The 14,004-nt window shown below is 40.6% G+C and overlaps 2 protein-coding genes across 4 annotated transcripts in view; both read right to left on the bottom strand.

Annotated features, from left to right (window-relative positions):
• The window catches only part of rev3l (REV3 like, DNA directed polymerase zeta catalytic subunit), a 63,424-nt gene extending 62,280 nt beyond the window's left edge, over window positions 1–1,144 (bottom strand). For both annotated transcript variants that reach the window (XM_026318030.2, XM_026318031.2), the window contains exon 1: window positions 478–1,144. In XM_026318030.2, the coding sequence (XP_026173815.1) occupies window positions 478–616 (139 nt within the window). In that variant the 5' untranslated portion in view covers window positions 617–1,144. The remainder of the gene's footprint in view (window positions 1–477) is intronic.
• A 3,114-nt stretch (window positions 1,145–4,258) lies between these two features.
• Window positions 4,259–11,159, bottom strand: traf3ip2a (TRAF3 interacting protein 2a). Of its 2 annotated transcripts, none has more exons than XM_026317993.1 (10): window positions 10,959–11,159; window positions 10,513–10,603; window positions 9,965–10,423; window positions 7,861–7,972; window positions 7,580–7,752; window positions 7,407–7,495; window positions 7,262–7,330; window positions 7,068–7,172; window positions 6,693–6,767; window positions 4,259–5,831 (listed from the first exon to the last, which is right to left on the bottom strand). In XM_026317993.1, the coding sequence occupies exons 2-10, from the start codon at window positions 10,526–10,528 to the stop codon at window positions 5,655–5,657; spliced, it is 1,275 nt and encodes a 424-aa protein (XP_026173778.1). In that variant the 5' UTR covers window positions 10,529–10,603; window positions 10,959–11,159; the 3' UTR covers window positions 4,259–5,654. The 2 variants fall into 2 exon arrangements, with proteins under 2 accessions (XP_026173778.1, XP_026173777.1); XM_026317992.1 differs by having other exon boundaries at window positions 10,513–10,554; window positions 10,959–11,156.
• Between the last annotated feature and the right edge of the window lie 2,845 nt (window positions 11,160–14,004).

The raw sequence follows: 14,004 nt of genomic DNA, 5'->3' as shown, positions 1-14,004 counted from the left end.
AACACTCCACAGGTTGCTATAAGCACAACAAAAAACGCTATAAAAGCCAAGTGGGAAGGCTGTCCTCTGAATGCCACATGTGGCAGGCAGCGGCATAAGTTGGACCATGCAAGACCAAGCTGTCCATGTTCCCTCTTTGCCACGACGCTGCAAGGCAGCGAAAACAAAGCAGCGCCGTGTGAGGGCTAGAGGAGGGGGAAGCAGTGGACTCCCACCGCCGCAGGCAGCCCGTATGTACAGCAACAGCAAGGCTACAGGGGTCGGTACAGTGTGTCAACACCCTGATCACCTTCCTGTCGTCGCTTTGCGTGCTGGCCCCGTTAGGGCTCCTTTGAACCACCACACGGACGCGTCTGTTTACGCGCCAGTCCAAACAGCAGCCCCACACCACGCTAACATGCCGCGTGGTGCGGGGCGAGAAAGACACGTCGCTAGCCTCAACATAAAGACACAGAGAACCAGGACCAGCTCACCAACCTGCGGGTGTTGCTCCAAATATTCGCACCACTGGCACTTTGTTCACGTCGCTCTCCCGAAATTCAGAGTAGCAGACGTCCAGGTTTTTAATGGGACTAGCCAGATAATAGTCTGCGGTGACGATGCGCACGGAGAACATGACTGCCGCGTCAGACAGACAGGGACCGACCGACAGAAGAGCCAAAAACCAGCTGTTAGGAGTCCATGAGATGTGGGGACCTTGGCTGCAAGTCGACACTGGCCGAGGGGGGTGCTGTCACGGCGGCAAAACGACGACAAGCGGAGGTCGGTTGTGTCCCATGGAAATAAAAAGGCGAACAAAGATCCCCGTTGCTCCGGCTCACCCCGAGGTCCAGCCACGGCTGCGGAGAGCCAGCTAAACTTGGCGGCTGCGGGTCACCCGACGCTCCGCAGCCTTCCGACCTATATTATACTTGTTATCGTGGCGGTCCACTGGTTTTCACTCTGTCGGTGGTGTTTTGTTTTCAGCCAGGAAGACGGTCCTCAAGCTTCCGGTATGCAGCATTATCTTTCCAAATCACGCCTCAGAACTAATCCCGGCCAGTCCCGGTTTACCAGACAGCCCCTCAGCCGTGCTCCTTCTTCTTCCATAACAGGGCAGCCTAACTTAGCTCACCTAGAGACGGCAAGCTCGTCGGAAAGCTCGGGATTGGTGGTTCCGCCTGCAATTTTCAGAATAAAAGCAAACACGGCGCGTCTCGAGCACAGTGATGCATAGCACCAGGGGGAAATTAAGTGTTTTATTTTGGAAGGTTCACGTCTGTCACGTTTGTTTATGACCAACAGATACATGAGCCATAACGAGACGGCTGGTGCTTACTTGAAATTCTCCTTTGCTAAAATATTTGCTAAAATCCGTGGCTTGGACAGACTGCGTGATTTTTCTGTGACGTGTCCTTAAACGCGGTTGTCTGCTACAAATTGTGTAAGTCACAATCTGTCTGAAGGTACCCGCAATATCCGAGAGCATCCTGATTGCTGTTTTCAAAATAATAGCACACATCTGAACAGTAAATCTGGTACGTGGACCCTAAAGATCAAGATTAAATAGTTTGATGCCATTACAACACGCCGTGGTTCGCATTAAAAAAACATTCAGGACATCACAGTAACTACAGTGAGATATAAAACAGACGATGAAAGAGCAAAATGACCATAGAAAACAATAGGCCCATTTATCTAGCTATTTATAAACCACCAGTTATCCTGCAAATGGTCATGGGAACTGGTGATGAGAGAAGCAGAATACACCCTGTTGTTCGGGTCACCAAGCAACCGAACCTGCATGTGTTTGGACTTGAGAAAGCCAGAGCACCCAGAGAAATCCACACAGACAATGGAAGAACATTCAGATTCCACACAAAGGCCTCGAGGCAGCTGGAAACCTCTTTGCTGTGAGGCTACAACGCCAATTACTGCACAACTGTGCCACCCACAGATGGCCCAATATACATAAAATGATCCGTAAATACACATGCTCCTGTTCAGATGCTATCAGATGTCTGGATTTGTGCAATGATGATGGATATTTGAAGATATTTTAAAATGCATTTTGTCCCAGTTGTGCATAAAAAAAGATGTTTTAAATTCCTATTTATTTATTTTATGTGGGGTAAATTCAGCAGGGTTCAGACCATAGCTTGTCTTCCACAAATAATAATTAGGTTAAGGAAACCAGGGTCAGTCTGCTTTCCAGGCATCAGAAATACATTTAGCCATCCTTTCCTAAATGTCATGATGACACTAAAATCTCTCACCATCTCACTCTATATGAAATATATATACAGTATATTATATATACCACACTGCATGAATGAATTGATAAAAGACAAGGATATCAATCAAGAAAACATGGGAAATTTTATAGAGAATGTGGAATTTGTTAAAGCGAACATAAATAAATATTAAGCTATTATGTGCCCATTAAGCCTCACTTAAAGCTCAGTTATTGATCTGTTAGTTTTACTCTGTAGCAATTTAAACCTGCACTTGAAGCTTAGGCCCATACCTAACAGGCCACTTATGGAATATGATCCCAATATTGCAACCAAATTACGGCTCGATGGGAAAGCATGTGTGATCATAAATGTTGAAAAACAAACAAAGAAGTAATGAAAATTAATGTCACACAATTTTCTTAGTATGATGTTCGGGTATTCTTCAATGATTTGATTAAAAGCATTTTAAACCAATCTTGAGGAATGCTGCAATGCTGCCCACAATTTCAAACTGATTAAAAAAAGGGCTCTTATTTTGTAACTAAATGTTTGCCAGCTCAGGGACCGGAAAAGGATTGAGAAACATTCAGTGACATTTAAAGACTTATCACCTTATTTGCCAATTGGCAAAACCAGCATCAGACCCAGATCAAGAAACTAGAAAGCTCACGTTCCTAGAAAATATAAAACAAAAGAGGCACCATACAAGGATACATCAAACACATGAGCAAATGATATGGGAATATTTTTGGCCTATTCAATAATTCAATTAGGATCAATGGGGTTATTTTAGTGGCACAGATATAGTTTGAGCCTATATGGGAATATTACATCAATTAAAAAAAAATGGAAGGATATAATAAGAAATAAAATGGCAGAAGATGTATTTTAAGACCCAAGTCTTTATATGAAGCATGACAAAGACAAAAATAAGAAAAACATATACATTTTTGGTGACTAGTTAAACATTTCTTAGAGAGGGTGGGGGACAATAGGGAATTTGGACTCCTGCCCTCAGCATTTTTAAAATTCAGGTTGTGTGTGTCCTGTTTGGAAATTCCTTATTTGCTCAAACATTCCAGTCCCTTCACCTAAAAGCTAAGAGATGTATTTCAACATTGTCAAAAATATAACTCAAACACCCAAGGCTGTGTGTCAAATAATGAAACTAGATTTTAATCTGCTTTTGAAATTACACATTTAATGGATGTATTGACTTTAATATTAAAGCTTTTATCTTAGAAAACTTGTTCTTTTTAATCTTTTAGGCCATCAAACGTGTACTTGATGTGTGAATCTAGAGGACCACCCACAGGTGCTTGTGAACAATGCCATTTTGTCTCCTGCACATCTTCAGGCTGCTCAGTATTCCACTCAGATTCCTATAATGGCCTATACATGTCAGGCAGCAGTAGTGGATGTGCTGAGTGCACCGCTTTCTCCTCTCCACTCAAAGAGCCATAACCCTCTGCAAACAGCTGGTTCGGTCCGGTTCATGCTGGGGACATCCCACTCAATGACTCCCTGCTGATGAAAAATGTTACATTAGCATTTTCATCTTGATGGAGAAGGAGGCTCTGTTTGCTGGAGCGTGCGCTGACCTTGAGTGAGAGCCTGGCCCTCTTAATGAACCAATCAGCAGGCTCTTGCTTACATTTGCCAGCAGCAAGTGTGAGGTTTATGAGCACATATGAGGGACACATTTAACATAGCATTAATCCAGAAATATTACATATGCCATTTTTAATGCAGAGTTTGGTGGGAGCTTTTATGTTAAGTGCCTTATAGGACACTGAGTGCATACATGTTTAGCACTGATGGGCCTACTAACATAATGCACTTGACTGCAACTAAATGGTGGCAGTCACCCTACACTGTGGTGAATGTAGGTAGCATGATATGAAAAAGAATGCACTGAACATAAGGATGATACTGATGGGCCTTGTGCATCACCTCTCTGACTACACCAATCTCCTCTGGCTGTAAAATGTGAAAATAGGAGTGGAAAAACAAAAGAGTAGGAAATAATAAGACAAGAACACTTTTCATTAGACATGAATCAAGTTTATTTAATACTTAAAGGATACTTCAGTAGGACCGATGCTTGTTGTCATGGTTATTCTATAGCTCTACTGGAAGAAAAAAAAAATAAAAGGAGCCAGTATAGGGAGTGTACAACAGCAGTGTATATAAATAGGAGATCCAGGCCTTTCTGGGGGAACTATCTGAGTCTGGTTGCTTTGGACTGACCAGATAAGGCCGAGTTGAGTAGCACGCAAGTCCTGGAACAATAACAAACAGTGGATTTATTGGCACTGGCAAAGGTTGTGTTTACAGAAATCACCCTCATGCAGGAGCTGATAAAAAGCCTGGACAACTCCAGCATTCCCTTTACACACACACACACACTGATGTGAGCAAATCACTTTTTTTGTCAGGTTTGGTAAACAGGCTGAACTAGTCTGTGCACAGTTACACCGCAAAGGATGGAGTTCAGGGTGAAAGCTGGCATCCGAAGGGATCATATGCAACGCTGACTTATCATCATTTTCTGTTGTCAGACTTCCTGTACCCCACTAAAAGGCCCTTTAACAGTGCTGACCCCTCAAAGCTATATCCAAAGATGATATATTATATTAATTATATTATATTATATTAAAGTTAACCATGGTTGGGAGTGTTATGTGGACCATACTGCCACCTCCTGGTTAACATTATACTTTACTCAAAAATCCGAGATTTAATACAGATACTGTGCTATGGAGTAGAGGAGTGCAATAGTTATAAGCTTTTATTATTATTATTATTAGTATTATTATTATCTATTACTGATTTGATTACCTAAAATGAACACATTGCTAGTCAGAAATTAATTTGTGAATTCCATAATTAGCTAATTATAAAATGCAAAACATCCAGTTTCTATGTTATGAAAGCCTAAATTTAAAGTGTCTCTCTTCAAAGCTGAGCTATATAATAGTTCTGTATTGACAATGTACAAAATATATATGTGTAAAGTTAATGGAGATGCTGGCAATGATAAAGCCATAGCTCTGTAATTCCTCTCACTTCTACAGAGATTTTTAGCCTCTCTTAGTTCATCGTTTTGATTCAGAACAGCAGACACAGAGTGACCCCCCATTATTGTATGTATCAAATCATATCAATTCCATTATAATCAATAAACATAGTTTATACTATAAAAAATGAGGTGGCATGCGCCAGGCTGTATAGTGCTCATTATTAGTGTTGACGGAGTGTTAGTTTACAGAGTATGACAGAGGAAGAAGACTGGACAGTATTCAGCTTGTACAGCAGATTTGCAGCGCTGTTAAAATGAATTCTGAATCAACAGAACAAAGCTCTGTATCTGAGCAAGTGACTCCTGCATTCCTACACAGCTTGGGTTTTGACAAATAAACCTTTCTTGCAAATTGCTTACTGTCCACATAAGTCTCTCAAGTTTGTGGTGAGGGGTCGAACAGTGAGGGTCAGGTCAGCCCCCCTCTGAGGAATGATGTAACGTTCCTCCCTGAGCAGGCGCAGCAGCAGGTCCTGGGTGTCCTGGGGCCAGCGGTAGATCCTGGTGTTCTGGAGCCAGTTAGGGACATGTCTCTGTGACACAGACAGTGGGTCAGTTGGCAGTGACTGCACACAACTCTGCTTTTGAGCTTCAGCTGCAGTGAACACTTATTCAGAGCTAGACACCATTTACTCATTTTACATTTTATTTCCCCTTAGCAACCATGTTTGTTAGTTATAGGTTTGAAATAAAGGATGACAATCCAAACAATTGCTTAACTCAAAACTTCTATTCTGCCACATCCCAGCTGTTTGTTAGCATCAGCATCACTTGAACATCACAGTGTAGGGATAGTTTTGTGTACCTTTGCCAGGCCTCAGGTGGCTTTTGGATTTCATGACTGTTACTCGCCCTTCGATGGACAGAGCCCGTTTTAAGTGTCTGGGAATAGTGTCTGTGTAGGATGACCCACAATGCCCCTCCCTTGAAAATTCTTATTCTGTGGCTGCAGATAATGTGCTATTACTACAGTATATTTGTGAGGACTCTCATTGACATAACACATTCTCTAACCTAATTCTAGCCTTAACTCTCAAACAGCCATGTGCACACACATAAATTAAACACAGTACCCCCCCATACTCGCTGCCTCTGTGAGTCAGAATTTTTTCTTCTAGTTTGTTTATTTACGATACTGTCCCTTTGCTGTGGTTGTAATTGTTTCTCATTCTCCATTCCCAGTCTCTTTTAATTTGGTTTGTTATAAATTTGTATATATGTGCTGAGATATTACATACTTATACATACTATACTTCAGAAAATAAAAAAATGACTCAGATCACATAAACATGTTTTCTCGGTTACCTCACATGGTTGAATGAAGACAGTGAGCTGCAGCAGTAAGATGGGAGAATTAGTAAGTGCACATTTTGCAGTTTATTGCTCGTATTTACCTTAGTTGCATTAGGAAACAGCACAGGTACCAGTCTGAAGTTCAGGCAGCCTTGTTGGATGAACTCATTTTGGATCTGGGCCAACAGGAAATGATGATAATCAGACTCTGTATTTGATAACCTTACCTTACTTTAAGTGTTCAGTGATTAAAAATACAGGCTGAAAATCCTTTATCTTGGGGGTTATAAATGATTCTCTATTGTTCATCTGAAGCAACTGACACCATTGATTTCAAACTCAAAGTTTATTTTCATTAATTTGTTGACATGTTTTACAGTAAGATGTGATTGCACATCCGTTTAATGACATTGTCTTACCACCAGAGGGCGATAATGCAGATATTTATGCTGTCTTGGTAGGAGTGCTTACAGTACCTGATTGTGAATGTACTTTGTGTGCAGGCCATGCTCGTCGTCTCCATCTCCCTCCACGTCCTCCTTGTACTTGGGGCTGATGACCACAATGATGAGCACTGATTTCTGTAAAATATCATTTCATTGTCAGCTTTTGCAAAATATCATATTGCAAATTGAGACGTTCTTTTGTTAAATTCAATAGCCAAACTTACGTCATTCAAAAATTTGTCCATCCATTTGACGATGCACATTCTTCGGAGTGGATTATCAAACACATCAATCTATTATAAAACAGACAGAGAGTGAGTGTCTGTATGGGTAGTCACTAAGAAACAAAGGTGAAATGACACCACTTACTGCTGGTTTGAATCCCTGATCAGCCAGAAATTTGGTGAAGTGCAGGATTTCTTTGGCTGTATCCAGTGAGTATGTGATGAAAAGATTTCCTGTTGACACAACGTTAAAAGCTCAGTTGTACCCATTAAGCTCATGAAAAAACATTACAGGCACATGTTTATGTATGGACTTACTGCACTCCTCAGGTAAGCTGATGGTCTTTCTGATCTCCCTTGTAGCAGGTCCTGAACCACCCTGCAAGGAGTGATTCACATGGAGCTCATGCAACATAGGAGATGGCACACACTGAGGCACAGATCCATGGGGGCCATTTGGAACATGTTGCACTCTGTTTGGGGAGGGATTCCTGTGGGAGGAAATAGTGAGAAAGATGTCATCTGTGGAAAGTATTACATGAATCACTGCTGAAAATGTTAGATCAAATTGACAAACAGGACTGAAATTGTTTTCCTACCAGGACTGCTGGTGTGGCTGTACTGGGTAATTATAATTTTGACGAAGCAGTTTCCTTGCTGGAGGGCAGCAGACACCCTGCCTGATACCACCCTCCTGCTTAGGTTTGGGACCTGCAGAGAGACACAATGGAGTGAACATAAATTCCTAGTTTGGAGCAGTTCCAATTCAGCAGTACTGACATAATGCAGAGTTGACAGAAGCACAATGAGCAGCAGCCACGTGCTAAAAGTTCTAACAGGGTCAGACTTGGCAAATTTCAAACTTATTCTGTCACAGATGTCATTATTACTTAAATCAAAGGTAAAGACATTTTTTCAGGTTTTTTGAAAGCCAGTAATGGTATATCTAGACTGATGTTACCTGCAGTCAAGATCCCATTTTATATGTCTAATTATGGCCTGCTAATTGTGCTATCTATTGCAAACAATGGGACACCATAAGTCTCCATTGAGACACATTCAAATAAATGCATTTTATGTTGAACAGCACATTAAGACAGTGTGAACCACCCATTCAACAGCAAGGAAAACTTGGTGTATGTTAGGAATTGACAGTGATTTCAACTAAACACAAAGGAAAGATGATTTATTAGTGAAGTGTACTTTGTCGGGTGTTAAACGTGTTAAACAAACTGTCATGGCAGTGCATCCAGAGTTTCAGCTGCTGGGTGGGAACTGAGGTGTGCTGTGCAATAGTCAATGGTAAAAAGTGTATTAGCTCTGGTCTGGTGTTTCTGCTTTCACGTTGCTAGCTTGTGTGAGTATAGTTGCCATTTTAGACTCTGTTTATGGGTGCTCAAGGACGCCTAATGTCAGCTCAGCACCTCTAAGAAATAGTGATTCTTAATTAAAGGTAGATTTCATGATTTTCATGATAAGGCGTTACAACCACAAATAAGTTAAAACAATAGCAAATAAAATTGCTCACTATTCTGACAATAGTGTGAATTTGTTCATTTGTTCATTATTGATGTGAATTAGAAAGTGTCTGGTTAAAGGGTCATGATCATAATGCTGGGTCATAAATATAAATTATATTTTTCAAACTAAAATTTATGTGCTTGCAAAATATATTTTTCCATGCTCAAAATCTCCCATTGCTCACTCAGGATAGAGGCACAAAAATAACGTCATAGATGTCAATATTGTTGATAAAGTGCAAACAAAGTAGAAATAGCAGACAATATTATTCGTACAGTTATGTACATGCTTAGTTGTTAACAAAGAAAAATCACTTTTATATTTGCATTAAGCAGATGTAACTTAACTCCACATGTCAAATTTGCATACACTACATCAACACGAACACATGGCTGATTAGCAAATCACTATTACCCTTTTAATGACCTGTAATTACCTAAAGCAAACACACTGACACACCAGTAGCATCCGGTAGTCAGCTCTACTGATGAGAACATCGTTTTCATTTTGTCTTTGGTGTTGTCTTTTGCTCTGCGCCCTGCTCCCCTTACTGCACTAAGCAGCTCCACTCGAAATGTCACAATTATATGTGCCTAAGGTAAAACTCTAATGAACACTGGTATTGTTAAATGGCTCATCTCCACCACTCCACACAGTAACACCGATACTGTTTCTAAAAATATTAATTTTGTTTTGAAGACAATTTTTCAGTGACACAGCAGTGTCATGTGTCAGTGTGGAGTTTGCATGTTCTTTCTGTCTGTGTGGATTTTTGCCAGGTACTCCAGTTTCCTTCCACAGTCCAAAGACATGCAGGTTGGCGTTAGGCGTTAAGTACTATAGTGGATGGATAATTTTTCAGTGCTGTGAACAAGAAATCTCTAAATATAATAAACCAAAGTTTAGATACTGGCCATTTATTAATAAAGGAATGTTAGGAGACATGTCACATACATCCAATTAATAATTAATGAATAAGTTAATCTTTTTCTTTTAACCGATGTAGCAACACATTAAAAGCATGTTTTTTCTAATATTGATGAACTGACCCTTAAATAAATAAAGTTAATCTTATCAGAAAATTCATTTATTTCATAATACAGACCTAACCTGTGATCCAATGCTCAATAAATACCAGGCATGTAAAATTGTTAGTTATTATAGTGATAATGAAACACTTACATTGAGCATGCATGCCAGGTGCAGGGTATCGTGGCGGGACATGAGGGGTACAGTTAATGTCAGACATGAGTGGGAGAGGAGGTTCCAAGCCTTCTACCTCCAATACAGATAAACCCTGAGGCCAGTTTGAAGGTCCTGGAAAGCCTTGATTTTGATTAACCATGAGGCCTGAATCATAAAGTGGTGTCTGCTGTCTGAGACCATGATGCCAAACACCTGCAGCGTGGGGGGGGTTCATCAGTTTTGAAAGTGGTGGTGGAATGAAGCTCTCAGGCAGCCTCCTCTGTCTGACATCATGTTTTGCCTCCTGAGGTGACACACAGCCATGGTCCTGTGGCCGTGTGCTAGTGCCCGTTTGGCCACTACACTGTTTGCAAGAGGGAGGCCAGGCCAAGTCCAGATTGGAGACTGTCATGCGCTCATCCATCTCAACAGGAACACTCAGATGAGGGCAAGATTCTGACAATCACAGGCAACAGAAAAACAAGTTAGCAATCACTCGGGCAGATTTCTGAGTGCTGTGAGTCTGATGAGAGCTTCTTTCTCACCTTGGAAAGAGTCCATTTTGAAAGGAAAAGTGTATGCTGCCTCTGGTGAAGTGAAAATGAAAACGGTGTTTAATTTAACAGCACATGACACCTTAAAGAGACACATACAGTACAATAGGTTACATAAACACCAGAGGCACAGAACCGAATGTGGTTTTCAAAGTGTCTTACAACAAACAAAAAGTAAACATGTTTTAGAAAAAATGTTCTGAGGAGTAGTGTTGACACATTTTTGTTTCTTGCTCAATGCACAGACACGAAACACTACATGGGTGGAACATAACTTGATCGCTACAAACTAGTACAAAGGTCAAATTCAGTGATTTAAAGGTATGTCAGTGTTTAAAACTTCTTCAACCACAAATAAAAACTAGCACTGAAGTTTCCCGTATGTTTTCGTATAGAAATTCACGTACAATAAACCTTTTTTGTAATCTCACACGTACCTTTTATTTGGACTGCTTATCCCTCCGTAACAGCCCAAACCTGTTCTGAGGCAAACAGGAAGCATTCCCTACCTCCTCTGTTTTATGCAAAGCTTGGAAGACTCATGACCTATTTATGCAAACAATGTGGGGCATTAAGCTACAACTGCCAACATGTAGGTGCTCTACAGCCAGTCAGGTTTAACTGTCTAACCATGCTAGGTCTACTTCAGTTACAAAAGAGAAGAGATAAGATCCTCAAGTAATGAGACAATAAGCTCTGACATGTACTTAAACCTGATATGCTGTGGTATTCAAATTTAATTTGGAACAAATCACTATAAAACATCAACAGCAATTTCAGATGCTTCTGTACAGGGCAGGGAGGGTCACTGAAGGGTTAGTCACCAGGTCTCAGCCCAGTTGAGCACTTAGAGGAGCCTTTGGACAGCAGCCTCCAGCACCACCATCAAAACAGCAAATGAGGAAACATGCTTAGGAAGAATGCTGTTTATCACCTTAGTAGAGTTCAGACTTGAAGATTCAGTGCCAAGGCAGAGTGAAGCTGTTCTGCTAGCACATGATGGTTCACCACTTTACTGAGACACTATATGTTCACCTGTCTTTATTTATTTCACCTTGATTTCACCATGACTGACAAGAAAAGAGTCTACACTTTGAAGCTGAAACCCTTATTTTCACCAAGGACACACTGCTTGACTTTTAAACAAATTATGAAAAAATAAGTTTGAATTTGTTTTTTTAAGCTAACTCAGTAGTTAGCTGGGAAAGATATCGCCTGTATTCCATGATTAACACCATCTGTAATGCTTTAACCATGTCAATATACCAACTATATCAAATATAGTGGGTAGGTGGGGTTTACAAGTTGTACAAGTTATACAATCTCATATTAAACCAGCTAGAGTTTACTTCCCTTAACTCCCCATTAAAGGGGTAAATATTTGACATTTTCAAAGTAAGAAAGGGATTTATGGCTACAGAACTAGATTTAAATGTTTTTAAATGTTTTTACTCATTAAAATTCATGCTCTAGCAACACAGCTTAAACAGTATATTTCTATTGTGTGTTTGAGACTGGTCAGCATCACAGTCACAGGGTTACTGCATGGTGAGGCCTTATGATCTAGAACTGAGAAGAACTTCATGGTGGTATGGGTGTGAACAGAGCCCAGTTCATGTGCCTTTGCTCTACAAGTCACCACCTGCACCAGCTCTTGCTGGAAGCGCTGACTAACCATGCTGTAGAGCAGGAAGTTGGTGGTGGAGTTGAGGTTCAGCAGCATATTGGCTAAGTCTCCTGCCACATTGATTGGGATGCTATAGTCATTCCTGTTGAAGTTCTCATTGTTGTACTTGGTTCTCAGGATGCAGTATGATAGCTGTGTTGGACATGAAAGCAGAGCATGTATAATGTGACAAAGTTGGCTGGAAGGAAAAGATGGAAACAAAGAAATTCAGATCTTTGACCTTTCTCTGACTGGTCCTATCTGAAGTTATTACATAATTACTGATTAAAACTGAAAACTGCTGCTTGCTGCTACAGGTTTATGAAGTAATTTATCACCCCGAAACAAAAACATGAACATAATTCTTTTATTTTGTACTAGCATTGTCCACCGTCCTGTAAAATACGTAACCATCCTTTAGAATATGGAACTGACCTATAACTGAAAACTAAAAGACCTGGTCTTTCCTGTGTTTGCTTCTCTTAACATATACACCCTGCCCCACCCTACACACACATAGACAGACATTTATTTAATGTTTATGTCACAGCACCCAGCAGCTGATCGACAAATAGCCTAGCTCCAATGCTAACTGCTTCAAAAACAATAATGTTGCATATCAATATTGAGGCATGTGAAATACATAACATACAATGGGTAAAACCTTTTACAGAAGTATTACCTCCTTTTTCACATTTCACAAAACTCTGCTTGTGGTTTTGGAGTAAATGCCAATACATTCCTATCTAGGCTCTCTATAGTTTTTATAGATAGGTTTGAAAGCTAACATATCTGCAGTTTGCCTGTCTGGTTGCTACCTGAGAAGGCACAGCAAGCAAGAAGTGTTAAAGGTTCAATGTGTCATTTTTAGAGCAATCGATGAGCAGAAATGGAATAGAGAATTCATAAATATGTTGTTGTTAGTATACAATCATCATAAAATACCAACCACTGCATTTGCCAAACCACCTGGCACAGACAGAGTTTCTTCCCCCAGGCTGTTGCTCTCATGAACTCTGATGTCATAAAGTAGTGTAATAACCATTGTGCAATTTTTTAACACTGTATGCATATTTGCATATCTGTGTCTACCTGTCTGTTATACCACTGTCACAGTTATACTTCAGATACAGTGAAATCCTTGCATTCCTATTGCACTAGTTCACAAATTGTATATGTTTTATATTTTAAAAGTACAATCTTTTCTAGCCTTTTTTTCTTTTGCTTTCTTTTTCACCTCCTATCTTCCTTTCTTAAAAAAATTCCTTGTTTGTGTGCAAAAACTTGGCCAATAAAGATGATTCTGATTCCTAATCGTACAATGAGTCTTTTAAATCTACACTGGGAGCAGGTCTCCTTTGATGGAGGCAGCCATGCTGCAAAGTCTAGAGGAGTGGCCAAGAATGGCCACAGCCACCCCTGGAATTTCATTGGCCACCCCAGTGGCCACCCCTAGAGCAGGCCCTGTTCTGATTTGTAGTTTGTCAAGTCCATCAACTCATACAGGCATATGCTAATCTACTGATTCAGCATCAGTTTGACATTTCCAACTACTGCAGTCATACTAAACTGAAAACTGATCTCTGGTCAGCTTATGGTAAATGGTCTTATACTTGTACAGCACTTTTCTAACTGCAAGTGTACTCAAAGCGCTTTTACAGTATTTGTCCATTCATCCACTTGCTCACACAAATGCTCACACATTCATACATCGGTGGAACAGCCATCGGGGGCAACTTGGGGTTCAGTGTCTTGCCCAAGGACACTTCGGCCTGTGGACCAGGGAAGCCAAGGATCAAACCACCAACCCTCTGGTT

Source organism: Mastacembelus armatus, chromosome 24, assembly GCF_900324485.2.
Source record: "Mastacembelus armatus chromosome 24, fMasArm1.2, whole genome shotgun sequence".
Taxonomy (NCBI): domain Eukaryota; kingdom Metazoa; phylum Chordata; class Actinopteri; order Synbranchiformes; family Mastacembelidae; genus Mastacembelus; species Mastacembelus armatus.
This window is presented reverse-complemented; position numbering and strand designations above follow the sequence as displayed.